Source organism: Maylandia zebra, linkage group LG3, assembly GCF_041146795.1.
Source record: "Maylandia zebra isolate NMK-2024a linkage group LG3, Mzebra_GT3a, whole genome shotgun sequence".
Taxonomy (NCBI): Eukaryota; Metazoa; Chordata; class Actinopteri; order Cichliformes; family Cichlidae; genus Maylandia; species Maylandia zebra.
Genome location: NC_135169.1, coordinates 8113907 through 8141728, shown reverse-complemented (window position 1 = coordinate 8141728; position 27822 = coordinate 8113907). Strand labels below are relative to the sequence as shown.

At 47.9% G+C, this 27822-nt stretch overlaps 2 protein-coding genes across 8 annotated transcripts; one reads left to right on the top strand and one right to left on the bottom strand.

Annotated features, from left to right (window-relative positions):
* Positions 1–4511: 4511 nt before the first annotated feature.
* LOC112431213 (E3 ubiquitin-protein ligase TRIM21-like) lies at positions 4512–8746 on the top strand. Its single transcript, XM_076882311.1, has 2 exons — positions 4512–5241; positions 6811–8746. The coding sequence occupies exon 2, from the start codon at positions 6820–6822 to the stop codon at positions 8509–8511; it is 1692 nt and encodes a 563-aa protein (XP_076738426.1). The 5' UTR covers positions 4512–5241; positions 6811–6819; the 3' UTR covers positions 8512–8746.
* Positions 5528–27130, bottom strand: LOC112429857 (CST complex subunit CTC1). Of its 7 annotated transcripts, none has more exons than XM_076882286.1 (26): positions 26801–27129; positions 26483–26567; positions 25398–25497; positions 25100–25322; positions 23271–23500; positions 23063–23192; positions 22685–22993; positions 22482–22604; positions 22166–22395; positions 21901–22045; positions 21625–21827; positions 21383–21552; positions 21190–21304; positions 20639–21044; positions 20472–20561; positions 20019–20156; positions 14582–14628; positions 14354–14439; positions 14047–14182; positions 13703–13771; positions 13467–13629; positions 13209–13264; positions 12946–13102; positions 12151–12271; positions 11951–12080; positions 6010–6141 (listed from the first exon to the last, which is right to left on the bottom strand). In XM_076882286.1, exons 1-25 carry the CDS (start codon positions 26984–26986, stop codon positions 11989–11991), a joined length of 3810 nt encoding a protein of 1269 aa, XP_076738401.1. In that variant the 5' UTR covers positions 26987–27129; the 3' UTR covers positions 6010–6141; positions 11951–11988. The 7 variants fall into 7 exon arrangements, 5 of the variants coding, with proteins under 5 accessions (XP_076738400.1, XP_076738402.1, XP_024655525.2 ...); XR_013097031.1 differs by lacking the exon at positions 6010–6141 and adding an exon at positions 11401–11710 and having other exon boundaries at positions 11806–12100; XR_013097030.1 differs by lacking the exon at positions 6010–6141 and adding an exon at positions 11401–11710 and having other exon boundaries at positions 11806–12080.
* Between the last annotated feature and the right edge of the window lie 692 nt (positions 27131–27822).

Below are 27822 nucleotides of genomic sequence, written 5' to 3'. Positions count from 1 at the left end.
TTAACACATTAATTTGCTAAAGAAAAAATAGGCAGTTCCCAATTGCCTGTGAAAACGACCATTCTGCCCTGTTCTTGTAATGACCACAGTCAGTCTTATTCGTTCTCATACATTTTGGTCTATTTATTTACTAATTTCAGCAAGCATAATGCCTAGGAAAGAGAGGCTGAGAAAGGAGAAAGAAAGGGATCTACAACAGGCAGCCCAGGGAAGCAGTTCTCTGCTCTCCTGGATGAAAGCAAAGGAAAATGAAGATGAAAGGTCAGAGTCAAGGGCAGAGTCAGGTTCTATTTTAATGTTTTAATGTAACCTGCTCCTTGCAGTTAATTCTATTGGAAAATCTTAAAAGCTGTTCACACTTAGTTTTTAATGAACTTAATCAGCAGGCATTGAGCTAACTATTATTTTGTACCTACGAAAGTTATTTCTATGTTACAAGACTTGCAGTATGGGTTATTATTAAAACTATCTGTTTAAGCTTATTATTATGATAAATAATAATACTATTATTATTATTATTGTTCCATTGTAGTCAGTCACAGCAGGGAAGCAGCTCTATGCCATCTACCAGCATAGCAGAAGAGGGAGATATAGAAACAGATGAAGCCGCGACCAATGCAGCAACAGGTTCAGTTAGGCCTACAGACACTGATGTAGTGCTCTCTGAAGACCACAATGAGGAAGAACAGATCGATCACATAATGTCAAAGTTAGCAGCTTTACAATACCCAACAGATCCAACACACATCCATACATTTAAAATAAAGCGCAATGACAGATACGTTTCAATGTGCTGCAATGTGGGCCCATGTCAGCCCATGATATACCTTACCCAAAAACTGAGGGGAGATCATTCCAGAAACAGTGTTTTCTGCTAATGTGTGGCTGGAATACTCACCCACTGCTAATTCAATGCATTGTTTTAGTTGTCGGCTTTTCCTCTCGGATGAAAAATATAAAAGCAGAACAGCCTGGACAACTGATGGCATCAGAAAGTGGAGTACTGCTCTTGAAAAAATCAAACAACACTCCAGCGCAGAGATGCACATGACAAGCATGGTTAGATGGATCAATTTCCAGAAAAAGGCCCTTCAGTCTGCATTTGATGTTTCAGACGTAAAAGGGGTGGAAGTTAGAGAGCGAGAGAGACAGACAAACAAAGAAATCCTGACAAGATTAATTGACCTAACAGTGTATCTTGCACGTCAGGGACAAGCATTCCGAGGTCATGATGAGAGTGAGTCCAGTGATAACCGTGGCAATTTTCGTGAATTAGTCAATGTATTTTCCCGCTACGATAGTGTGCTGAAAATGCATTTGGAAAAAATTGCCACAGTTAAAGCCACCAAGACAAGGCCCCAGGTGTCACTGCTTTCCAACAGAAGTCAAAATGACATCATTGCAGCACTAGGAACTTACATCAGGAAGGAGATACAACGTGAAATAAAAGAGGCTGAAATGTATTCCATTCTACTTGATGAAACCTCTGATGTTTCACACAAAGAGCAAGTGTCATTTGTTGTGCGATATTTTCATCATATGCAAATAAAGGAGAGATTCATCGAAGTGTGCAATGTTGATACAACTACAGGCCAGGAGCTGGAGAATACAGTGTTCTTGCTTCTGCAAAAGAATGGCCTAGAGATGAAGAACATGTATGGTCAAGGCTATGATGGAGCAGCCAACATGAGTGGCATGTATAAAGGTCTCCAAGCTAGAATCCGTGCACACAATGAGAAGGCCCTCTATGTGCACTGCAAAGCCCATTGCCTCAATTTGGTACTAGTGGAGGCATCAAAGTCCAGCAAGTATTTTGTGACATTTTTCAACTTGGTGGAGAAATTGTATGCCTTTTGCTCAGGCTCCCCAAAGCGTCATGCTGCCTTGGTCAAATTTCAGGAGTCTCTCTTTCCTGGACAACGTGTTATGGAGCTCCAGCAGCTGTCAGATACTCGATGGGCTTGCAGGGAAAAAGCACTGAAGGCACTTCAGAGAAATTTGAAAGCCATTTTGATGCTCCTTGATGACATCAGTGACAGTGACCCACCTAACCTGGCCCAAGGTGATGCTCAGATGTACAGAAATGCCATTAATTTTATGTTCATTCTCTGCATGGAAATCACCACACCAGTATTCGAAGTCACTGCTTTGGCATCAGATTCTCTGCAGGAAGAAGGGTTGGACCATTCCACTGCCTACAAGGTAATTGATGGTGTGCTTCACACATTGCAAACCATGAGGTCTGAGGAGAAATTTGGAGAGATATTTAGATGTGCATCAGAGAAGGCAGAGAGTTTCAACATTCCAGTACCTACCGTGGTGCCTGGTCAGGAGAGAAAGCGGAAAGTTCCAGTGCGTTTCCAACACAGCACCACAGTGTCTCAAGTAGGTGCTCAGTTTGAGTCAGTGGAGGCATATTTCAGGAGTGGTGTATATTTCACCTTTCTGGACATCATGACTGGGGAACTGAACAGGAGGTTCAAAGGGGACAATACTAGAAGCCCAACGGCCAGAATCATTCAGTCCTTCCAGCCCTTAACTGTGCATGCTAACTGGGTAGGCCCACCAAACCCAGAAGCCATTGAAGCTGTCCACATCCTCTGTGAATTCTATGGAGAAGATGAGGACCAGCTCAAAACAGAATTAAAGGTCTTCCACTCCAGCTTTAGTTCAAAAGACCTCAGAGAAATATTTCTGATACTGAGGGAAAACAATGGCCAGCTGATCTTTCCTGCCTTTGTCAAAATGATTCAGATCTACGCAACACTACCAGTGACAACTGCGACAGTTGAAAGATCCTTTTCAAAGCTAGAAATAGTCAAAAATAAACTAAGAAGTTTGTGTGGAGAAGAAAGGTTGTCTGATCTCCTCTTGTTGGCCATTGAGAAAGATGTGGAGATCAATTACAACGAGGTCATCAACATCTACAAAGACATGGCACCAAGAAGGATGCTTCTTTAGAGCAGTACACTCCATTTAATGGACACTTGAGAATATGTATGTATATAGTTTAGAGTTGGATACAGATTTTATCTTTTTGTGGTGTGATTTTTGATTTTTAGAGAATGTTTTGAAATAAAAGTCAAATTGCATTTAACCTGTGCGATTTTTTTATTATAAAAAGAAAAGGTTTTCCACATATGCAAAAAGTGCCCTTTTTCCCCCCTGGAGCACTTGCCCCCCAAAATGTCTGTGCACGCCACTGACTGAAGTAGTGATGGTGTTTAATCAGTGTGAGACTGTTTCACTGGTCCAAGCAGAGATTTACATAAATGAGCTTTTATGAGTTCTTATATTATCTGATCAGGCCGTTTGCTCCTGTTAAAGATAAATGTGCATCGAACGTTGTGGGTATTCATGAGTCTAACAGTTTAAACCTGTGTGTGACGTTGTGTCCTTGAACGGCCCTGACAGACGGCTGTAGTCCATAATATTAATGTTTCCTGCTGACTGAAATAAGCAGCTGAGCTCTGTGAGGGCAGAGCTGCTGCTAACAGGTGAGTCTGTTACCTGGACTGGACTGAGTGAGCTGCTGTGTCACAGCTTTATCAGTGACACACTCAGCATGTGTGTGTGTGATATGTCACAGTGCTTGAAACACACATGAAAATATATTAAAGGTTGAATTTTTTTTCTTTTGGTTTGTGGAACAAAAATCAGCAACGAAGAAACGCGAGCGTAAAACTTGGTGTAGAAGTGCAACAAACGTAAGCCGGCTCATTTGATGCTGTGACGCTTGAAAAGGATTTGCGCACCTACATCATTATTTACGGTTTAAATTGTGCTGCCTTCAGGTGCACCTGGTAAATTCAGGAATCTACTCCAAACCACAGCAGGTTGTTTTAGAGGCTTTTCTGGGTTAATGTTGGTTTGTTGGCAGAAACATGTCTGTGATCGCTGTGTTGTTCTTTTTGATGCAGGATTTCATGTAACTCGGTGCTAAAATCATAACAATGAAGTTGAACAGTTCTAGTGCTCATGCATCAGCTAGCATGCGGCAGCTAGCATGCAGCAGCTAGCATGCAGCCTGTTTCAGTTGCTCCTGCTTTTACTCTTTACTCTAATTGTTTCTTACTTATTTCTTTGTCCTTTACTGAGTGTGTTCATCTGTTTAAAAGCTTTCTTTTCAAACATGTGGATCGAGAGAGTTTTTGTTCTGCTGTTGCTTTCACTGAGGAATGGGAGCGCAGCACAGCAGCTACACACCAGAGATCAGCTGAGCTGCCTGATGCTGCTGTTGCAGATTAACTGGTGTCTCAGATTAACTGGAGACGGTCAAACAGATGTGTGACAGACTTTAAGGAGCTGCTGCCAACAAACCAGCAAATAAACACTGAATATTTCATGTGTGACATTTGTGAGGTGGCCTTAAACACAGTCCGTCAGTCTTTTTGCTCTTGAACAGTGAAATATTAAAAACTGTCTGGAGTTTATTTGGTGATGTTCTCGTGCACGAGGCGAAAACAGCAAACAAACGTCACAGTAAATCTTTCCAGCTGATGTTAGGCATCCTCCACCTGCTGAATCCACTTCAGCCTCTTCCTGCTCATGTTCCTGTTTAGAGGCACAGTCGGCCTGTAAATGGAGAAAACTGAACACAGGAATATTTGGATTTGCTTCTTTTTCTCTGCTCATGTTCAACTTGTCTGATTCAAGCTGGGAATATTTATTAGAAACAAAGTGAATAATATTATTTTATTATCACGTTGATGCAGCACATGGTTCAGTTAGCTTTGTATAAACACGTGTTAGAAATGTTCTTCAATCAGCTCTTTTTACTCTCATTTCACAGCCACTACTTTTTACTTTTACTTCAGTAAAGAAGTTGAATTAGTACTTGGAGTATTTTTAACAGTAGTACTTCTACTTCAGTACACACTGTGTACTTTTACCACCTGTGTCTGAGACCTCCTTCAGGGTCCACCTGAAGCTCTCAGTCTGCTGTGGAAAAAGGAAATCCAGGTGAGTTTCTCCTGATCACCTGAGGCCGTCATTACTGTGTGAACCCACACACCACTCCTCACTCCTCCCACCCGCTGCACACAGTCACTGAGTACAGACCGGCTGATTCCTGTAAAGGGAGAGGCAGGAAGAGGCGGAGCAACACCTGAACAACAAGAAGCCCAACGTCATTTTGCAGAAGTGAAAGTGTGAGAGAGCAGCAGCAGAGCTGCAGTCGAGTCCTGTTTGTCTCTAAAAGAAGATTCACTGGAGTCCATCAGGTTCCTCTCAGCAACAGTGGTGAGTGCAGCTGATCACACTTCCTGCTTCTACACAAATCTTCACTCTGTTCACTTCATCAGGACTCATCACAGTCACACTGGATCCATAGAAATCTGCTCATGTAACCACAGATCCACTGTAGGAGCATCGAGCTGCTGCTTCAGTCTCACTGTGGCTCTGCTCAGGACTGTGGACTCAGGCTGTGCTCTGGACTTCAGACTGACTCCACACTTCCTGGTTATTCATCACTTCCTGTTCCTCTTAGATTGATTCTGGATCTGATTGATCATAAGGATTACAGACGTGAAAACACCTATTTATTCTTTATTGATATAAAGCCTTTGATACTGTAAACCAGCAGATTTTGGTCAGTACTTCAAAAAGTCATTCACACATTTTACAAAGATTATCTGACTTAGTGTATCCTGTAAGAGTCACAGATGATCCTCAATCATTCAGAAAACAGTCGATGCTGCACTTTATAACTTTGTGTGGAAACATGAATCTCATTATTTAGACAGATGTGTTTGAATCATCCTGATAATCAGGCTTTAAACATGTCAGAGTTCCACACATCAGCTGTGATATTCAAGCTGACCTGGATCAAACATGTCATCAGACACAAACATAGATGATGCTGTTTAATCCCAAAGCTTATTTAAACAAACTGGAGGACAGAATTCCTCCTTAAATGGGATTTTGATCAAATCCACTGATCTCGTTTTCACACACAGGCTTTATCATGGTGGCTTCTTCTCTACTAACATCAATCTTTGATTTGGACAAACAAATATGTGAAACACAAAAATAAATCAATGTTTTCTGAGGATCCAGAATAACATGAATGATGTATCCCAGCGAGTGACTGGAAAAGTTCATCTTCTTCCACATCCTGAGTTTGTGAGGATGTTCCAGTATCTGTGAGAGAAAACAGGACAGTTTTTACTGACGCACAAATGGACCAAATATACAGACACCTCTGAATAAACATGTTCTCATCAATGCCATTAAAATACTGGATCAACAGTTAATAACACATTTCTGAGGTTTGTGATTCATCGTCCTCCTCACTGTCAGCTCTACTGGAACAGTCACTGTTTAATATTAATGGCTCGTTGATCTGGACGTACAATAAGAAGTATTCAGTCACCAACAAGGTCGAAGTTTACTTCACAGTGATTGATGGAAAATATCCAACAAACTGATTTATTCAAGTATACAAATGATCTGGATGAATCTTGGACCTTCTGTAAAACAGAGAAACAATTTCACATCTTTGTAACGACTGTATTTATCTTCATCCCCAAACGTTGATCCTGTCCATCTGGACGCTGCACTGTACAGCAGACACTACGATGTTAGGTTTGTGTTTGGATGAACCAGTTTGTGTCTGAGTGTGTTGCTGGGTCTCCACCAGTTACTCTGAGAACTGAAGAAGCTTCTCTGATGAAACGTCTTCAAGAAACTCAAAGAAGTCCAGACGCTTTTCTCTCCAAGCTCCTCAGACTACTGACGCTTGTTTCTCTCTTTGTAAAATGAAATTTAAAGTGAATTTTGAATCAAATGTTTCTCTTCTTTCTCCCTCAGAGTGCAGACATGTCTGCTGCCAGCAATCTGCGATCTGAAGATCAGTTTCTGTGCTCCATCTGTCTGGATGTGTTCACTGATCCAGTCACTACATCATGTGGACACAACTTCTGCAAAACCTGCATCAGTCAGCACTGGGACATGAATCAGAGCTGTCAGTGTCCCATGTGTAAAGAGACTTTCTACACTCGACCTCAGCTGAGGGTCAACACCTTCATCTCTGAGATGGTTGCTCAGTTCAGACGTGAAGCTCAGCAGAAAGCCAGCAGCAGCAGCTCAGAGCAACAAGCTGCCAAACCAGGAGAAGTTCCCTGTGACGTCTGCACTGGAACCAGACTGAAGGCCCTGAAGTCCTGCCTGGTGTGTCAGACCTCCTACTGTCAGACTCACCTGGAGCCTCATCTGACACTGAAAGGTCTGAAAAGACATCAGCTGGTTGATGCTGTGGAGAACCTGGAAGGCAGGATGTGCACGAAGCACGATAAACTCCTGGAGCTGTTCTGTAAGACCGACCAGACATGTGTCTGCGTGCTCTGCCCTGTTTTAGACCACAAGAACCACGAGTTTGTTCCTCTGAGAGAAGAATATGAAGGAAAGAAGGCAGAGCTGGAGAAGACAGAGGCTGAGATTCAGCAGATGATCCAGAAGAGACGACTGAAGATTCAGGAGATCACAGAGTCGGTGAAGATGAGTAAAGATGCTGCAGACAGACAGAAAGCAGAAGGTGTTCAGGTCCTCACGGCTCTGATGGAGTCTGTTGAGAGACGCCTGAAGGAGCTCATGAAGGAGATCGAAGACAAACAGGAAGCTACAGAGAAACAGGCTGAAGGTCTCATCAAAGATCTGGAACAGGAAATCTCTGAGCTGATGGAGAGAAGCTCTGAGGTGGAGCAGCTCTCACGCTCTGAAGACCACCTCCACCTCCTCCAAAGCTTCTCCTCCCTGAAAGCTCCACCCAGCAAGGACTGGACAGAGGTCAGAGTTCATCCACCATCATATGAGGGGACTGTGGGGAGAGCTGTGGCTCAGCTGGAGGAGACAGTCTGGAAACTCATGAAGAAGAAGCTGTTTGAGGCTGAGCTGCAGAGGGTGCAGCAGCATGAGGTGGATGTGACTCTGGATCCTGATACAGCTCATCCTAACCTCATCCTGTCTGATGATGGAAAACAAGTTTATCATAGTGATGTGAGGAAGAAGCTTCCAGACAACCCAGAGAGATTTTCTCTGTGTGTTGATGTTTTAGGAGAGCAGAGTTTCTCTTCAGGCAGATTTTACTTTGAGGTTCAGGTTAAAGGAAAGACTGAGTGGGATTTAGGAGTGGCCACAGAGTCGATCAACAGGAAGGGACGAATCACACTGAGACCTCAGGATGGTTTCTGGACTGTAGTGCTGAGAAATGGAAATGAGTACAAAGCTGCTGCTGACCCTTCAGTCCGTCTCTGTCTCCATCCTGGTCCTGAGAAGGTGGGGGTGTTTGTGGATTATGAGGAGGGTCTGGTCTCCTTTTATGATGTAGGTGCTGCAGCTCTGATCTACTCCTTTACTGGCTGCTCCTTCACTCACAGACTCCACCCATTCTTCAATCCCTGTCCTAATGATGGAGGTAAAAACTCTGCACCTCTGATCATCTGTCCTGTCAATAACATTAATCGATCCCTTTCATTGGAAGAATTGCTTGATTTCTATTCTGATTCTGATTGAAGGGAACAAATGAACACATTGAGTGTAAATCCTCTACAGTCTCCATGTTTCTATAGAATCTGATCATCAGGACTCTGATTCACACTTTGATTCTCATGGAGTTTGATTTGAACAGAAGAAAAGTTGAATCAGGAAATGTTCCCACTGATGGAGACTCGAGCTGAAGAGCAAATATCAGAGAACAAATGTCCAAAAGCTTCATTTCCAATAAAGTTTGTTCAATGCTTTGAGTGAATCCAGACTCATGTGTGGCTGTTATACGGAGCATCAGAGTCCAGCTGAGTTATGTTGGATACAAACTGCTTATTTTGGCTCTGTGAGGAGTTTTGTTCACTGAAAACTGATGAGACGGATAATATTCAAAGAACTCTGTAGAGATTCATGCATCCATGTTCTCCACCTGCAGGTGTGGAGGAGAAAGGTGGAGCACAGACTGCTGCATCCTTCCAGTCACATCATTTTGATGATTATATTTGCATGTTGTGATGATTTGGGTTAAAGACAAACAGAGTTGAACGGCTGCAGTCACAGCATGAAGACGATGCTGAAGCTGAGCTGTCAGTGAACATGTTTCACTGTGATTTGATTTGAAGAATAGAAAGTGTGTGTGGCTGCTGACAGCTGCAGTCTCTGCTAGTCTGCATAACACACACACAACTTTCCCCCTGAGGCAACGATGCAGCAACAACACAACAGCTGCAGACACACACACGATTGTGCGCTCCCTTTCAGTCTGAACTCTCAAACACACAAACAAACTCTATCAATGTCGTACTGTTAAAGAACTCCTCCTTCTTCAGTAACAATGATTTGAGGTCTCTACCAGTGTCTCTTGTTTTGACCTTTGACCTCTTTATTCCTTATAACCAAAAAACCCTTTTATCTGATATTTTCACCTTATTGATTGATTATATATATCTATTATATTTTCTCACCTTATTTTGACCTTTGACCTATGTCCTTGTTAGCCTTGATCTTCCTTCATCAAACGTGAAATTTCTTTCACCTTTGAACTTAAAGCTTAAATCAAACCTTTGTTAAAAAGCTTCTTACCAACTTGTAATTCCAACTCTCTGCATTAAACACGTATCTTATCATATAAACACTGGATCACTGAGAGAACTTTAGGCAGAACCAAATGAAGCAGCTGACCTCGTCAAACTCACAGCGACAGTAACTGACAGTGAATTATTTTAATCTTCTTCATTGTATTTGTTAGAAACATTTATTTTCCTTTAATTGGACTTTGGTTAAGTTCAATCCGATGTATTAACCGACCTTTGAGGTGAAGTGCAGCTGCGAAGAACGCTACGGCAGGCAATGAGGTGCGTTTAATGTCGCTCTGTTAATTTGAGCGTCCATAAATTGAATGTCTTATTTTTTCTTACTTTATTATTGCTCATTTATTGGAGAATTAGGCCATTTAATCAAGATAGATTTTATGTTGTTGGTGGTAAAGATCTGGATGGATGTTTTATTCTGTGTTTCTATTTTTCAGTTTTACTTTTCAAGACTTGGTGAATTGCCTTTTTCTACTTTTTGTTTAGTTTTGTTAAAATTAGCAGCAGTGAGAAGTGTTGTTGTCGGTCTTGAATATATTTGATGTAGCCCATACTGTTAAGGTAAGTGTCATGTTTTTAGTTGTTAGTCTGATGAAGAATCTTTTATTTTTCTCCAAAAGTTGATTGTGTTTATCTGGACATAGTGTTTTTCAGGTCCAGCTGAATGCAGGTTTCCCCAGTCTTATACGTTGTGACAGCCACTATGGTGCGGTGTCCCTTTAAGACACCCAAGTCGAGGGTTGATGGTGTCATCAGTTTGTGCCGCTGCTCTCTCTCTGGGATTATGAGGACACGTGCCTGCACGCTTCTGCTTAACGAGGGACGGATTTACGTTTTCTTCTTGTTTTGTTTGCAACGCTTGGGTTGTATGAACGCTGGGCGTTATGTTGTTGAGGCGCAGCCGTTCAGCCGGGCTTTTATATGGTTGTTGAAGAAGGCGTATTAAAGAACCACCGTGGATTACCGATACCAGCGTGGGTGTGTGTTCTTCCGACTAGCCTGCTAGGTGTTTTGCCGCCTCCTCTCAACCACGCAACACAACCCAACGTTCCAACGTGTCAGGAGCATCAGCACAGCTGAAATGCATTTTTTCTAAGCACCGCGTCTCTGTGGCTTTTAAACCCCAAAACACGCTACAACAAAAATGGGTCCACCCCAAGGATGGGGTCCCCCGGTGTAGTTTCCACTGTGAGAGACTGTGGGCTTCCTCAGAGTGAGGCTGAGAGCGGCAGGCCCAGCTGGAGTCTGACCCGTGGCCCTTCAGATAAAGCTGAAAAAGGCCAATATATGATATTAAATATAAAATATAATTAAAAAACAACATCAGAATGAACAACGAGCTGCTGTTAAGAACTCCCGACGTCCATCCAAGGCCCGATTGGTTTCTGTTTCCATGACAACAACAACCGTATGTGGAAAAGACCAAAAACTGAAGCGGTGAAAAAGTTTTGTTGCAGATTAACTATTAACTTTATGTTATTCATTGTCAGCTCGTGCCATCATTAAAGCATGTTAGAACACACATGTAGGATTTCACGAATCATCGCTCCTACATTTAATCGTCTCCATAACAACTGTGTGTACGTGTTCGCTTTGAAAACATCACGTTCTTTATGTTGGTTGGTTTAGACGAGTGATCTCCAGGATGAATGAGGGCAGAGGCCCGTTTCATGGAGACTGTTTAAGTGTAAACCTGGATTAAAAGCCACATTTGAACACCTTCATCAGAGGCTGTGACCATGTTGAAGGACTGATGCTGACGTGCTCTGACACTCATTAGCATAGAAAACAAAGTGGTGAAAGCACAGAGCCCTGAGGAGCTCCACTGGACGGTCTGTTCACAGAACATTTAATTATTTCACTTTTATTTACATGCAAAACAGCCTCAGAGAGAACAGCTGTTTCAGAGCTGCCAGCTTTATTGGAAAGATGAACTGAAATCCTAAAATAGTCCAATTCATGACAAACTGACACGGTGAAATGTTGCAGGATTCAAATGTGTCGATGGATGAACTCTTTCAGTATAAGATGCAATAATACAAAACACATGAAGGTGAGGAGGAATTCATTTAAAGTAAGTGTGATTTAAAGAGGACTGATTCTTTCCTGGTCAGGCTGAAGCTTTCACCGTCTGACCTCTGTAAACAAACCGAAACACGTTCAGTGTTTAGTTTTACCAATTAGGTTTCATGAATCACCATCTGAGAACGTCTCCGTTGTGGGCGCCACTCACAGGGATCACTTCCTGTAGAAGGGTCACATGACCTGTTAAACCCAGAGAGCTTCGTGTGACCTCTGACCCTGATCACCAGCGTCAGGGTCAGTGAAGGTGAGATACCATGTGACAGGAGGAACAATAAAGTTTTATTTGTACGAACACGTAGAACAGATGAAGTCAGAACGAAGCAGGTGGAGCTCAGTCAGGGTGGAGGTGCAGACAGGTGAGCTGAAGGGGAGGAGCCAGTCTGGTCAGGAACTCTCTGTCTCCTCGAGTGAACCTCCTCACCTCTGAAACACACACACACACTCTGAAGGTTGCAGTCAGGGTGGTGAGGGTGGTGTGTGAGGGTGGGGTTACCTTCTGGTCTCTGGTTGGTGTGTTTCCTGCAGGTGAGGCTGAGCGGCCGAATCATGACATCACTGCTGCACAGACACAACAGGAAGTGGAGGAGGAAGTCGTCAGCGTCCTCGTCACACACCTGAGACAGACACAGAGGTTATGTCTCTGCAGACTCACGGCTCGGCCCTGTGGAAACGTCCTGCAGGACGCCTGTTTCTCTCTGTGGTGGCCCCCCCACAGCGTCCCCACCGTGCTTCACTGTGTGGACGCTGTTCTTTGGGTTGTAGCTGCATCTTCTTCTCGTTTCACCTCCTCTGACCACAGGACGTTTCAGTCTGCAGGGTCTTTTAACACAGCTCCACCTGTGGGTGGAGGGGCCCTGTGGGTTCTCCTGGTGTGACCCGAGTCCTAAATGCCTCTCGCTGTCCTGCCCCTCCCCTGTGGTCTCCACCCTCCATTACCCTAAGAACTACACCACCTGCTGCTTCATCAGGTCGAGTGGGTGGAGTCAGGGGCACGACCTGAGTCTCACTGAAACACACGGCTGTAAGGCCCCTCCCTCCTGTTCACGTGAGCCCAGCGTGGGTCCGTCACACCTACAGACTTTTAAAGGTGGAAGTGGCCACGCCCCCAAACCAGTTCAGCAGTAAGGTGTGAGCAGACGGAGCTGTTACCAGGATACAAACAGGATGTGCCCTTTCACAGTTAAAGCCTCATCTTAAATTTTAAAGACAAAATAAAGTCTAAAGACGACGATGAGCACGTGACTCACCTGTGACAGGTAAACATATACACCTGACAGGTGCTACTGACCTGGCTCTGCCCACGAGGGAAGACTCTGATGTGACCTCTGACCCTGAGTGCTCTCTGAAGCCCCTCCCACTGAGCATCAGCCAATCCCAGCAGAGCACGAACCAGAGCAGCTGAGAACCAGACGTGAGCCTCACCTGTCCCGTCATCGATCACCAGCCTGATCGAAGAGCAGAGCCACATGGTTTGATCATGTGACTGTCACCTGACTCATCCAGGTGATTAACACGTATCAGCAGGTGAGCTCAACAGGAAGCTGCTCTTACTTTGCTTTGGACTGAAACACTGACGAGGTCGAGTGACACTGAGAGCTGCTGCAGCCCTGAGAGAGAGAGAGCAACAGGTAAACACACACACCTGAAATCGTGAGCAGTTTCCTCCAAAACGACACTTTACTTACTGCACCAACACTAACACGCCACCAACACGCTAACAACACATGAAGCACTCTGAGTACTTTCACTGCACCCGAGAAACTGACACTAAACACATCCTGTACACACTGTGTGTATTTTATGCAGTACCTGTGTGTACACGCTGCCACACAGCGAGCAGCTCCACTGCAGTTGCAGGAACAGGAAACACACCACGTGACCTTTGACCTGTCCCACAGCGCACCTCTGCTTGCTGCTCAGAGCCCACTCACCCAGGTGCATGATGGGAGCAGGAGGAGGAGGCTGGGCCGAGCTGATAGAAACCAAACAAACAAATAAACAACAGCACGACAAACACGTGAACCAGACTTTACCTGTAAACTTACCTGGTGTCTCCCAGGGAGACCACAGTTATGGAGCTGACAGGTAAGTACGTGCAGTACACACTTCCTGTCCTGAAACACACACACAGGTAAACCGCACAGGTACGTAACCATGGGCGTGACTTTGTATTGAACATTGGGGGGTCAAGATCTCTGTCTAAATAAATAAATCTGGGTACATTCCAGATGATTAAACAACTATTTTGCTGGTAACACCTGAAACCAGTAAAGAAAACCAGCAGCCTATTGATGCAAAATGATCCATAACTTTATTGGGGCTGACATTGTTGGAAATGAGTCCAAATAAAGAGTCCAAACTTTTATAAGCCTGTCTATGTGTGTCTCACCTGGACAGCCTCCTCTGGAAACCAGACAACAGCAGAGTGTTACCCGGCAACAGGCCAGGTGGGTAGGGGGTGTGGCTTAAGTCCAGGTACACCTGCAGACTCCTCCCAGCTTGGTCACAAAGAGTGAGACGCACACCTGCACACACACATTCAGCTAACAGTCAGACCTGAGACTCAGACCTGAAGCACTGATGCCTGCAGTTCCTCTAGTGTCCAGCAGAGGCAGCAGTGAGTCGCCTCCATAGACCCCCATGTTACAACTTCACAGCAGAAAAGCCTGATACACAAACCACCTGTGTGTTTGTACCTGAGTGTGTGTGTCCAGAGTGGGCGGTCCTGTTGTTCACACTGATCCTTTCAGACACCACACCCTGAAAACACACCAGCTCTGAGCTGAAACACACACACACACACACACACACACACACACACACACACACACACACACACACACCAGTAAGAGTTTAAAGCAGGCTGCAGCTGCAGTTCCTCGGATGGCCACAGGGGGCGACTCAGTGAGGGACGAGCAGTTTACCTGCAGTCTAAGACCTCTGAGACGGACAAGACTGTGGGTGGGACGGCCTGAAAACACAGAGAAGAGACATTAAAAATATGACGTCATTCTGGGGTAAAACCACAAAGGATTGTGGGAACGAGTGGCAAGAGGTACTAGCGCACGCAGGCTTTCACACGTAAACAGTTACAACAATAAAAACAAACACAAAAATGGCAAGAAGCTGTTGTATTATTAACTGTGTTGTATTATTAAGTCTTCTGTTGTAGTTACTACGTAATTTATCATAACATGATTGTTGATGTAGGTTACAAATAAGTCTTATATTGATTTGAATTGAATTCGTTGCTATGCTGCTTTGTTCACTGTGGCTTTGCGGGCTAATGTTTGTTGTGTTTTGTAGGAAAACCAGAAACAAAATGCAGGAATGTGATCCAGACTGGGCGCCTCTATCAGCCTGGGTCACACTGAGTTTAAAGCTGCTACCACAGCCAGATCTGATTGGTTAAGAGAGAGAGCGATATCGAAACAGCCACGAAACGTCCGCATATATGTGCCCAAGGGTTGTACTGAAGCAAGCAAGTGATGAATGACTGTTTTCCAGTATGTTGTTAGCAATGTTTTTTTTCTTCTTCTTTTTTTTGCATTGTTGATTTGTTTTTCAGGAAGCAGCTAATAAAGCTGATGGATTTTTACAATGTTGCCTCTTTCTTGTAAGATTCTATAATAGAATGAAACAATGATGCCAGTTAGAAATAAAGACAATAAATTGAATGAATTACGAAACACTCATTGTTTTTCTATTAGATCTGAAAATGTTGTGTTGTGGCGGACCACCAGGTGGCTCCACTCACATCCAAGTTGAACGGAAGTGTTGGGGTGGAGATTTTGGCGCTCAATATATGTGAAGTTCTGAGAGTCAAATAAAAAAGTTGTTGGAGTGAGACACAGAGACCTCTCCTGTCGTTATCACATACCTCCACATTGGTGACCCCTGTAGCGAACATGCTAAGGCTCGACGACGAAGCCAGCTCCGGCCTGGAAGCATCGGCTGCCGCCGGACTTTCACCTCCGCCGATGGCTGCGTTTGCTGTGGCGCTTAAATTGCCGGATTTTTGGCTTCACGATCCTCCTTCATGGTTCGTGCACGTAGAAGCTCAGTTTGCTCTTCGTGGAGTTTCAGCCGACGATACTAAATACCACCATGTGGTGGCCTCACTTGACCCGCTGTCAACCCGCCGCGTGATGACTCTCCTCCGGGACCCCCCAGCCCAAGGCAAGTACGCCGCCCTCAAGGCGCTGCTGCTGCGGCGTTACTCCCTCTCTGATGCTGAGCGGGCCGAGAAACTCCTTTCCCTCGCGGGCCTGGGCGACGGCACCGCTCTCGAGCTCATGGAGAGCATGCTGTCCTTGCTGGGCGCGGATGACGGAGGATTTCTCTTCACCCACCTCTTTCTCCGACAGCTGCCGGCTCCAGTGTGCGCTGGCCTTGCCAACTCCCCGCTATTGGCCACGAAGGATTACCGCTCCCTTGCGGAAGAGGCGGATCGCATCCTCCTGGCTACCAGGACTTTCGGCGTCCAGGCGATTGTTCAGGACTCACCAGCGTTTTCCCCCGCCCCCTCACCGATGCTCCAGGGGCCCTCCGACTCGTCCACAGTGGCCGGAATCGCTGCACGGCGGCACCGCGGAAAAGGGCTTTGTTTTTATCACCAGCGTTTTGGAGCGAAGGCACGGCGCTGTCTCCCGCCTTGCAGTTTCCAGACCCAGGGAAACGGGCATGTCAGCGCTCTGTAGCAGCCGCGACCGCTGGCAACAAGGAAAGGCTGCTTTTCTTAGAGGACTCACGCTCGGGGAGGCGTTTCCTGGTGGACTCCGGCTCACAGAAGAGCCTTCTTCCCCCGGCTGGCTCGGACAGGCTAGCTGAGGGCTGCGGGCCATTGCTAACAGCGGCTAATGGCTCTCCCATCAAAACCTTCGGTGAAATGTTGGTGACTGTTTGCTTTCACGACCGTGACTTTCAGTGGAACTTTGTTGTTGCTGCTAGCTCTGTGCCTATAATAGGCGCTGATTTTCTTTGTGCTCACGGACTGCTGGTTGATGTTGCTAACAGACGTTTAATTGATGCTGTGTCATTTTCCTCATTACCCTGTTTGACTCGGGGTGCTCAGCCCGTGGTGCATGCTAACTCAGTAGATTCGGGTGATGTTTTTCAGTGTTTGCTTTCTGAGTTTCCCTCACTCTCTGTCCCCACTTTCTCGAGCACTGTGACGAAGCATGGGGTGGAGCATTACATAACTACAGTAGGGCCCCCGGTGTTCGCGCGCGCGCGCCGCCTCGACCCTGCCAAACTGGCTGTCGCTCGGGAAGAATTTGCCACCATGGAGCGTCTGGGCATCGTGCAACGTTCGAACAGTGCCTGGGCTTCTCCGTTACACATGGTGCCTAAATCTGATGGTCGGTGGCGACCTTGTGGGGATTTCCGCCGTCTTAATAATGTCACAGAGAACGATCGTTATCCCATTCCCCACATCCAAGATTTTTCCGCCCATCTTGCGGGGACCTCGGTTTTTTCGAAGATCGATTTGGTACGGGGATATCACCAGGTTCCCGTGCGCGCGGAGGATGTCCCCAAAACCGCCGTAATTACACCTTTCGGCCTTTTCGAGTTTCTGCGCATGCCGTTTGGCCTGAAAGGTGCCGCCCAAACCTTCCAGCGGTTGATGGACTCGGTCTTGCGCGGGCTGCCCTTTGTTTTTGTATATCTTGATGATATACTGGTGGCCAGCAGCTCGAAGGAGCAGCACATGTTCCATCTGCGGCAGGTTTTTCAGCGTTTGGCGGAGCATGGACTGATTATTAATCCGTCTAAATACCAGTTTGGGTTGCCCGTTCTTGATTTTCTTGGGCACCGTATTTCCGCCGAGGGCGCGGTTCCGTTGCCTGACAAAGTCCGAGCTGTTTCGGATTTTCCGCGTCCCACGAATGTTAAGGCACTGCAGGAATTTTTGGGGATGGTGAATTTTTACAACCGTTTTCTCCCCAGAGCGGCACATCTGCTGAAGCCCCTTTATGGGGCGTTAAAAGGTAAAAAAGCTAATGACTCCGTTGACTGGTTTCCGGAAAGCATCCAAGCGTTTTCTGATGCTAAGTCAGCGTTAGCTAATGCTGCCCTTCTGGCCCACCCATCCCCCTCAGCGCCGATTGCGTTGACCACCGATGCGTCCGACATAGCGGTGGGTGCGGTGCTGGAACAACGAATCTCGGGTGTCTGGCAACCGCTCGCCTTTTTCAGCCGTACGCTACGTGACAGCGAACGCAATTACAGCGTTTTTGACAGGGAGCTACTGGCGCTCCACCTGGCGACTCGTCATTTCCGTTTTTTTCTCGAGGGTCGTCACTTTACCGCATACGTGGACCACAAACCCTTGACATTTGCCATGTCTAAGGTTTCTGATCCATGGAGTGCACGCCAGCAGCGCCAGTTGGCAGCCATTTCTGAGTTTACCACAGACATTCGGCACGTGGCTGGTAAATCCAATCATGTGGCTGACTGTTTGTCCCGTGCGCTGGTTTCTCCCGTCTTTCTCGGCATAGACTACTCCGCCATGGCTGCCGATCAGAGCGGTGACCCGGACATCCTCGCGCTTAAATCCACCCAGACGGGCCTCATACTAGAGGACAGACCCGTGCAGGACGGTGGTCCCCTCCTCGTCTGTGACGTTTCCACCGGCCGCCCTCGCCCAGTGGTTCCCGCTTCCTGGCGTCATCAAGTTTTTGACTCGGTACATGCTCTCTCTCATCCAGGGGTCCGGGCCTCTGTTAAACTGGTCAGCTCTAAATTTGTTTGGCCAGGCCTTCGCAAATCTGTTAAGGAATGGGCGTCGGCGTGCATTCCCTGCCAGCGAGCGAAGGTTCATAAACACACCAAGGCGCCCCTGGAGCCGTTCTTCATACCCGGCAAACGTTTCGATCATGTGCATGTCGATCTGGTGGGTCCTCTGCCGCAGTCACAAGGTTTTACGCACCTTTTGACTGTTGTTGACCGGACCACCAGGTGGCCGGAGGCGGTTCCCCTGGCGTCCACTACCGCAGCAGTGGTGGCCAAGGCATTTTTGTCAAGCTGGGTCTCGCGTTTCGGCCCACCCGCGGACATTACGTCAGACAGAGGCCCCCAGTTCATTTCCGAGCTTTGGTCGGCCATGGCTGATGGACTGGGGGCTAAAGTCCACCGCACAACCGCATACAACCCGCAAGCTAATGGGATGTGTGAACGGTTTCACCGGTCGCTTAAGGCTGCTTTTCGCGCCTCCTTAAAGGATGGCAATTGGGTTGACCGCCTCCCGTGGGTTTTGCTTGGGCTGCGCTCTGCGGTTAAGGAGGATCTCGGCGCTTCCCCAGCTGAGCTAGTGTTTGGTCAGCCCCTCCGCGTGCCTGGAGAATTCTTGCCCGAAAATCCTCCTCCCTGCTTCGATCCATCGGTGCTATCTCTCAACCCACTTTTGCACTCGCTTCGGGTTCCTGGTCCGGTGCACCATTGCGTGCCTGAAACCTTTGTTCCAAAGACTCTAGAGACTGCTAAGTTTGTTTTTGTCAGGCACGATGCCCACAGGACACCGCTGCGGCCGCTGTATGACGGCCCATTCAGGGTTATTGAACCGGGCCAGAAACATTTTGTTTTGGATTTTGGGGGTCGAAGGGAGACTGTGTGTGTTGACAGACTTAAACCTGCACATGTTCTTCCGGACAGTAATGTGGTGCCGGCCCAGGCCCCTCGCCGTGGCCGCCCTCCTTCGATGGGGTTGACAGACTCTGGTTTTCCCCCCAGGACTACCCCCGGACCACCGGCGTTTGAGCCTCCTCCTGCCTTTCCTGCTCGCCTTCACCAGCCTCGTTCACAGGATGGACCTTCCTCTGCATGTTCTCTCCCTCCCAGGTTCAGTCGTTCGGGTCGTTTGCTTAGACCCAGGGTCCTGGACTGAATAGGGACCTAACTGTGTGTTCAAGGGGGGGTATGTGTGGCGGACCACCAGGTGGCTCCACTCACACCCAAGTTGAACGGAAGTGTTGGGGTGGAGATTTTGGCGCTCAATATATGTGAAGTTCTGAGAGTCAAATAAAAAAGTTGTTGGAGTGAGACACAGAGACCTCTCCTGTCGTTATCACATACCTCCACAGTGTAACACTACAACCTGAAACGACAAACAGATTGTGTTGGCCTGTACAGGAGATAAAATATTTAACAACAGCTAAATAAACGGTAAATGGCCTGTATTTGTATTCTTTACTTAGTCCCGAAGGACCCCAAAGTGCTGGAAATGCTAGCGCTTAATGCAGTGTTTTGATTTTGTTGCCACTTGTACCCACAATGCAATGCGTGAAAGTGACATGGTCTGTCAATCTCTATAAAAAAAGTTTAAGGGTCCTGGAGGAAGACGGGGAGCAAACCGAGTGTTACCTGTCTGCAGGTGGGCAGCAGCAGTGGGCGTGTCAGAGTGTGGAATCTCCAACCACGTCTGACTTGTAGGGTCGACTCAGCGTGGAGATCCACCCCACTGCGCTCAGAAACTCCACAGCCAATCAAAACACTGGGATCCTGATTGACAGACACATGGGCCAATCAGCTGCAAGGATTCAGGTCAGATCAACTCCCCACAAACAGGAATGGTGGGAGTCATCTGCATAGCAGTAAAAAGGTAAGCTGTGTTTTGATGATGCTGCCTAAGGGAAGCATGTATAATGTAAACAGAACTGGTCCAAGCACTGAACCCTGTGGAACTCCATAATTAACCTCAGTGTGTGAACAACTACAGTTAAAGCTGAAAAACGTGTTCATGTGTACTAATATCAGAGAGCAGAGACCGACCTCTGGCCACGCCCCTTAGTGACATCATCAAAGCTGGGTTGCTACCTGAGTGTTAGCGGCGATGAGTCTGTAGAAACATCCAGGCTGGAGGACAGGAAACCACCGCGTACACACACCTGAGAACACCAGCACCACCTGCACGCACACAGACACACACACGTAACTGTGTATCCAGGTGAGCTCAGGTAAACACACACAGGTGCGTCTCTCACCTTTCTCTCCTGCTTTTGTTCACTTTCTTTCTCTGTCATTGGCTCATTCTTCGGGTCCCGCCTCCAGCTGACCACTGGACCAATCACAGCAGCTTTCACTGAGAAGCACAGTCTCAGCCCTGCCTCCTGATCCTCTGCCTCCGCCCCTGTATTCCTCCAGGACACACCCTCCTTCTGCTCCACCCTGATCACCATGGAGACACAGGGCCAGGGGTTGCCGGAGTTGGCTTCTTCTTCTCCTCTTCTCCTCCTCTTACTCCCAGCAGTCTCTTCTTCTTCTTCTACTGTCTGCTTCCTGGCAGTGACATCCCCTCCTGGCTCCTTCCCCTTGTGTCTCAGGTGTGTCTCCATGGCAACAGATGGACTCAGGATGTGCAGGTGGTCCAGAGAGAACTGCAGGTAAACCCTGTGAATTGAACCCAGCTTTATTTAACTCATAATGTTTACAACCAGGAAGGAAGCTCACACCCTGAACCAATCAGACGCCCTCTTACATCACAGAGAGTGGACCAATGAGCAGTCAGCATGCTGCAGGTTGTGTGTGTGTGTACCTGCAGTGTTTGTGTGTGATGAACCTGTCCTGGTCCAGGTGTTGGTAGGAGGGGAAATCTGATTGGAGGAATCTCTCTGTCACCATGGTGAACTGCACCACACCCACCAGACAACCTGCAGCACACACACACACACACATTAAAGAATAAAGCTGTGTGTCCCTGTGTGTGTATCTGTGTGCGTGCATTGTACCGATCCAGGCGCTGTTAAAGACCGCCCTCTGCGCTCCCTCCTCCTCCTCGCTGCTCTCCGTCAGCACGCAGGCTGCAGCTCCCGCGGCGTCTCTGAGCTGCATCGAGTGTTTGAACTCAGACGTCTGTGACGGCAGCTCCAGCAGGCCGACCAGCAGCAGGGGGCGCTGCCTGACACACAAACCGGCAAAAATCATTGGTACGTAATCACACGACTTCATGTGGGAGCTGCTGTCACCTTACCTGACAGCGTCTCCACCCCGAGGCTCGGAGGACAGAGTCCTGCAAGACCAGGACAGGAACCCGTTGATCTGGGCGGAGGTCAGGTTGGAGCCATCAGGGGGCAGCAGAGAGCTCAGAGGGGCCGAAGACCAGCAGCCAGTCTGCAGGGACTCCAGGAGCTCCGACACACCGAGGTACTGCCGGACCGCCGAGGACACGCTGTACTGCAGGGACACAGAGCACACTGAGCATGCTCCACTCTCACCTGTAAGGAAGACAGGTGAGAGTGGGACCTACCTGCGTCACAGGACAGGTGTGAGGCTCGTCCAGCATCTCAGCGTAGATGTCTCTGCGTCCTCGTCCTCCAGCTCTGCTCAGAGTCTCCATCAGCCTCCAGGACAGCAAGCACACACACTGCTGCCTCCACACACCTTGGACCAGACTGAGGACCAAGACCAGAACCAGGACCAGGAAACAAGCCAGAGCCAGCGGAGGACAGGAGGACAAAGGTTAGGCTCTGCTGTCTCTGACTGTGGACAGGTGGTGGTGGGTGGAGCCTCACCTGTGTGCCAGCTGCGAGCTTAGGTGACAGGTCCACAGGTAATCGGACACATCTGTGTTTCTCTGCAGCAGTAACCGTGGTAACGCCCCATCTCCCGGGCAGCGGTTGTCGGGTGGCGAGCCTCCCGCCCTGCTGAAGGTCGTCACCCTCAGGCTGGAGCGCAGGCAGGTGCAAAGCATGCTGGGAGGGAAGTCCGGGCAGGGCCGATACAGGAAGTGGGCGTGATGCAACTGCAGGAGGAGGAACCATCAAACTTTATTAGTCGTGGCTGCCACGAACACAAACGGGCATGATGATGTCACATCATGTGACTCACCTCCACTCTGTCTCCCGCCCTCAGCTTCCTCTTCGCCGCCGGCTGATAGGCCACGCACAGACCCACCTTCCCATCCAGCACGTAGAGCCCCGCCCCCTCACTCACAACCTCAGTCACCGTGCCCTATCACAGCAGAGGAGGCTTAGTAATCAGCACACAGGTACAAACCTGTGGTAGCCAATCAGAGCTCACAGCACTCTCACCTGGTAGCTGATGACTTTGGATTGCTTTATCCTCACAGCTGATTGGTCCAGCTCCACCTCCTCATGCTCCGCCTCCTCACAGTCGTCCTCAGCAGGCTGTGACAGCAGGGACTCAGAGTGTGTGTGTTCCTGTGTGTGTTCCTGTGTGTGTTCCTGTGTGTGCGTGTAGTCGGCGTGCAGCTCGGAGCGCTTCGTCACACACAGGATGTTGTTTCCTCTCCAGCCTCGTAGCGCACACACACGTAGAGCTGTCACACACACGCTCTGCCCGACACACACACGCTGGATCCAGCTGAGCCGGCTGCTGTCCTGCACACACACACACACACTGAGCTTCATCGTCCCTCCTCACCATCATCATCCTCAGAGAGCTGGTACCTGTACGAGCACGGGCAGCGAGCGCGACTCATCCGTCAGCGTGAAGCAAAAGAAGGTCGTTCCTGCCACGGCCAGCAGAGGGCAGACTGAGCCCACCTCTCCGAACACGCTCAGCCGCTGACCTTTGACCCTGGAGCACACACACACACACATCTGTCACACACACTGCTCAGAAACTCCACTGCAGTTCAGAGGTCATGTGACCCACCTGTGCCTCAGCAGCCTGCCGGCCTCTCCGACTCCCACCGCTCCGCTTAGCTCCACCCTTCCAGGAGCAGCAGCCAATCCCTGCTCAGCACCAGGACACAACAGGACAGGGGAGCCAATCAGCTCCAAGAAGCCTGCGGCCTCTTCCTGGCCCGATGCATTGTGGGGGATGTAGTTCCAGTGAGGGAGGAAAACGGGACGATGGAGCCACAGGGGCGAGAGAGACAGGCACTGGATGAGAGAGAGAGAGACGCGGGTGAGAGAGTGGCGGAGTGTGTCCTGGGTGGATGCTGGAAGCCTGTACTGATGATGACAGCTTCATCAGCTCTGATCTGCAGTGATGCCGTTTGTTTTATAGCTGCAGTAGATCAGATCAGATTAGATTAGGTCAGATCTAATCTAATCTGATCTGATTAGATGAAACTTTATTGATCCCTCGGCTGCGTTCCTCCAGGAAATTCGGTTTCCAACAGCCCAGCACCGACAGAAGTTACAGAAGGTGAGCAGAAATATACACATATACAAATACAGAGTATAGAAAAGGGAAGAATAGAATAAATAGCAATAAGAAAACAAGGGAATTGCACATTTCAAGTACTGTGAGTAGGGCTGCTCAATTAATCGAATTTTAATCACGATTACGATGTGGGCTTTCAACGATCATTAAAAATTACTGAGCCGATTATTAGCCCCTCCCTCGTGCTTTACTCTCGCGCTGCTCCATGTGGTAAATCGAGCGCACCTCTCTGCATTTCGAACACATGTCACAACAAAAAGAGGTACCAAACGACTCACGGACCGGTACCGGTCCGAGGCCCGGGGGGTTGGGGACCGCTGATTAAGAGGACCGAGGGAAGCTCGGAAAGCTCAGCAGAAGTTATTTGGAGAGGAGAGTGACTGCCGTTGGTTGAAAAGAGGTAAAAAACTTCAGTGGTGTGGAAACATTATGGGTTCAGTCAGACGTGGATCAAGTGGACACAGTGTGTAAACTTTGCTACGGTGTAGTAGCTGCACCACAGAGCAACACTGCAAAGTTCACTAAACACAGATGTTTACATTTTTCATTCATTTTTATATTGCAAACATTTGCACTGTTATCAGTATTTGCACTATTTTATATTATTTTTTGACAAACTTTAAAGTCATTATTCAACACATTGTTATTGTTAAATAAATATCGTCAAATAATCGAGATCTCAATGTCAGTGAAAATAATCGTGATGATCATTTTTGCCATAATCGAGCAGCCCTAACTGTGAGTCATTAATCCGTGCGGTGACGCCAGGACCACACTGAGCCTGCTGCAGCTGTCTGACTGTAATCTGTCAGGTTACTGCAGGTGATGCTATCTGTATACTTTATGTGAGGAGGAGGCTCCACATCTTTATAAAGCTCTGCTGTCATCACGTCTGTGCCAGCACAGTTACTCACTTGCTGACAGACTCTGTCTTTACATCCTTACTTATCGATCAGCTAAGTGAATCCATATAAACACAGCTCACATTTAACAAGTCCTGATGTTTCTGAGTTACAGAAATGAAAGTCAGCTGTTGAGCTTGTTTGCTTGTTTCATGCTGATGTAAACATCAGCAGAGAAGCGTGTGATGACCAGACTCTATCAGCACTTGTGTCCCTGCACAGAGAATGAGCTGAATTAAAGAGGAATTCGATTTCATTCACGTTGCACATGAACACCTGCAGTTTGTTGTGACCTCGTTACCATCAGTTCTGACCAGATCCGGTTTAGTGACGCTGCTGTGAAGAAGCTCCTGAGAACTAACCAGCTGATGGACCATGGGTTAAGGTTAGGCTCCTCCCCCTCTGACTCACCTCACACATGACGCTGCCGCTGGCGTCCGTCAGCCTGTACTCTCCGTCAGGGCCTTCTCTCAGACAGCCAATCAGCAGCAGGTTGACCCTCGGCAGCGCCCTCTGACCCGGCACGGCGAGCTCCGCCTCCCTGGCCCAGGCTCTCTGCTGATTGGTGCTCCAGGACAGGTTGCTGACGCAGGCCAGGTGCTGCTGGGAGACGAGCTGGGAGACGGACAGCAGCCTGCGGACAGACGGGAGGACAGCGGTAAGGCCAGGTCACGTGACCTGCTACAGCGATGATGTCAGCGGGCGTTACCTGTAGCTGACAGGTAAGCTGTGGGCCACACACATCTGCTGCTGGATCACCTGCACCGCACACATGCTCAGATCGAAGAGGCTGAGGTCACCGTGGTTACCTGGGAAAACAACATTTAAAGGGTAAACACAAACATAAACAACTGAAGCCCCGCCCACTGAGAACACCTGAAGTGGACACCAGAGCTGGTGTGTGTAGAATGTTTAGCTTATTTTAGAGTTTAGAAATGTGTTAAAATATAATGTAGAACTATTGTAGGAGACCCCTCCCCCACTTGAGCTGTGAAAGTAAAACAGAGAGGAGTTAATGCTGAGTGGAAATTCCCCAGAGGATGTGTGGGTGGGGGTCTCAACATTGTAACTGGATACCTGTGGTCTGGGAGTGAGAGGGCTTTTATGACCTCTAGGGAGTCACCTACACCCACAGTGTTTTAACGGTCACGCACACACATCCACACACACACTTATTCATGTGCACACGCTCACACATGAGCACTCATATAGGCACGCGGGAATGCGCACATGTAGGCATTCATGTGCTCGTGCACATAGACACAGACAGAGTTTGCAGCACACCGTGGGGGGGGGGGGGTTATGATGGGGACGTTTCTATAAAGCTGGCTGTAACTAACAAAGGGGTGAAGATTTTGCAGAGGGACATCGGCCTCGTCTTCCCTTCTAGAAGTGCATGCTTAAATGAAGAAGAGTAAAGATGAATAACTACTGAGTCCGGTGCCATCTCTGGATGCTCGAGGAATAAAAAGAACTGGGGTAAAACTGATTTTGTGACATGTGTCAACAGGTGGGACCACCTGAGGAAGCAGCTGCTCTTCATCCTCAGACTCTTAGTCCTCCCTGTTCCTCACTGACAGTCGGTCACCTTCATGGCTCTGACCTTTGAACCACACTCACATCTACACACTGGACTGCTCTGATGGCACCTGTGAGGGCAGGTGAGCCCTGCTTTCACTGTTTAAATAATGGTTTAAATAGTATTTGGTTTCATAAAAGACATGGACATCGTCATTAAGGATTTAAAGTACAGCTGATTTATCAGCCAGCTGTTTCAAACAAACAGGAACTCACCTGTCTGCGAGGGGGCGGAGCTACACACCACAGGACTCAGGTGTTCAGAGATGGAGGTGAAGATGTTCTTTAACCACAGGGACTCCTAAAGAAACAAAGCAGCAGGTCGGAGGTCACAATAATAAATGTAGAACAGGCTCACATCCTTATATTCTCTTTTCTGTGTGGATTTCTGCTATAGAATTAGCTCGAAACAGCGATTGGCTGCTGCTCTGCCTTACGTCATGACGCAGACAGTCTACGTACGCAGGGCTGTGCGTGTACGTAGACTGTTATTTATCGCTCAGTTCGGGCAAACAGGGTCAGACTGGGACTCACCGCCTCGGTGCTGGGCTTGACCCGGTCCAGGAGCTCCTGCAGGGGGTCCATGTCTTCGCTCCGGGTGCCGGTTTCTCCCCCTGCTGACAAACTCCCGCTCACGGCTTTCAAACAGCTTCCGGTCCTCCTCCTGTTGATGTCCTCCCTCTGACCGTCGCCCCCGTGTTCCCGCCTCTTACCGTTCATAAAGCCGCCATGATGCCCTACCGTCCTACTTTGTTTACTTTTGTTCTGTATTTTAAACAAATCATCAAACTTATTAAACTGACTAGTCTCTGCTCACGCAGGATCTCTACCGCGCATGTGCGGAACAACTTTTCCCTACCCCGCATTTCACAATAAAAGCCCTTCACGTTCACATACACTCAGTGGTCTTCTACCTCCTTTCCTAAGCACTTTTCCTTGATAGAAACGTTCTGAGGTGGAGGAAATGTGTTTAGGAGATGTGATAAGAACTCAGGAAAGGAAACAGCTGTGTTTGAACTACAAGTCGATCACGTGACTCCAGCCCAGCGTGTTCTCAGCCTGATTAGTGCAGGTGAAGAACATGCTTTTATTATGAAGGGGTCAGACTTCCTGCTGAGGCTCAGGGTCATGTGACTGACAGCACCTTTTGCAGCTCACCTGACGCCACAAGGTGTTTCCTTTTCAGGAGGATGACACCGTGCGAACCTCGGGAATCTCCAACAAAAACACATTTCTGTCAAGTGGAAACTTTAAAATAAAATAAAATTATATATATTCAGCTTGCAGAGCATAGATGCAGATCAAACTGAAGGTTTGTCGCTGTTTTTTGTTCACGTTTTATTCAGGCTGCAGGTGTCTCAGTGGAAGAATAGAGCGTGGCTGAGCGCACCTGTGCAGACCAGTGATACAGTTTAAGATCAGAGAATTGTAACCCCCTCTTTCATATGGCAGGTACAACAAGCCAAGTCTTCATCTAGGACCTTTGTTATTCCAAATTAACCAATTAAAGATATCGTTTAACTTCTGAAAGGATTCTTTTGGAGGAGGCAGAGGAA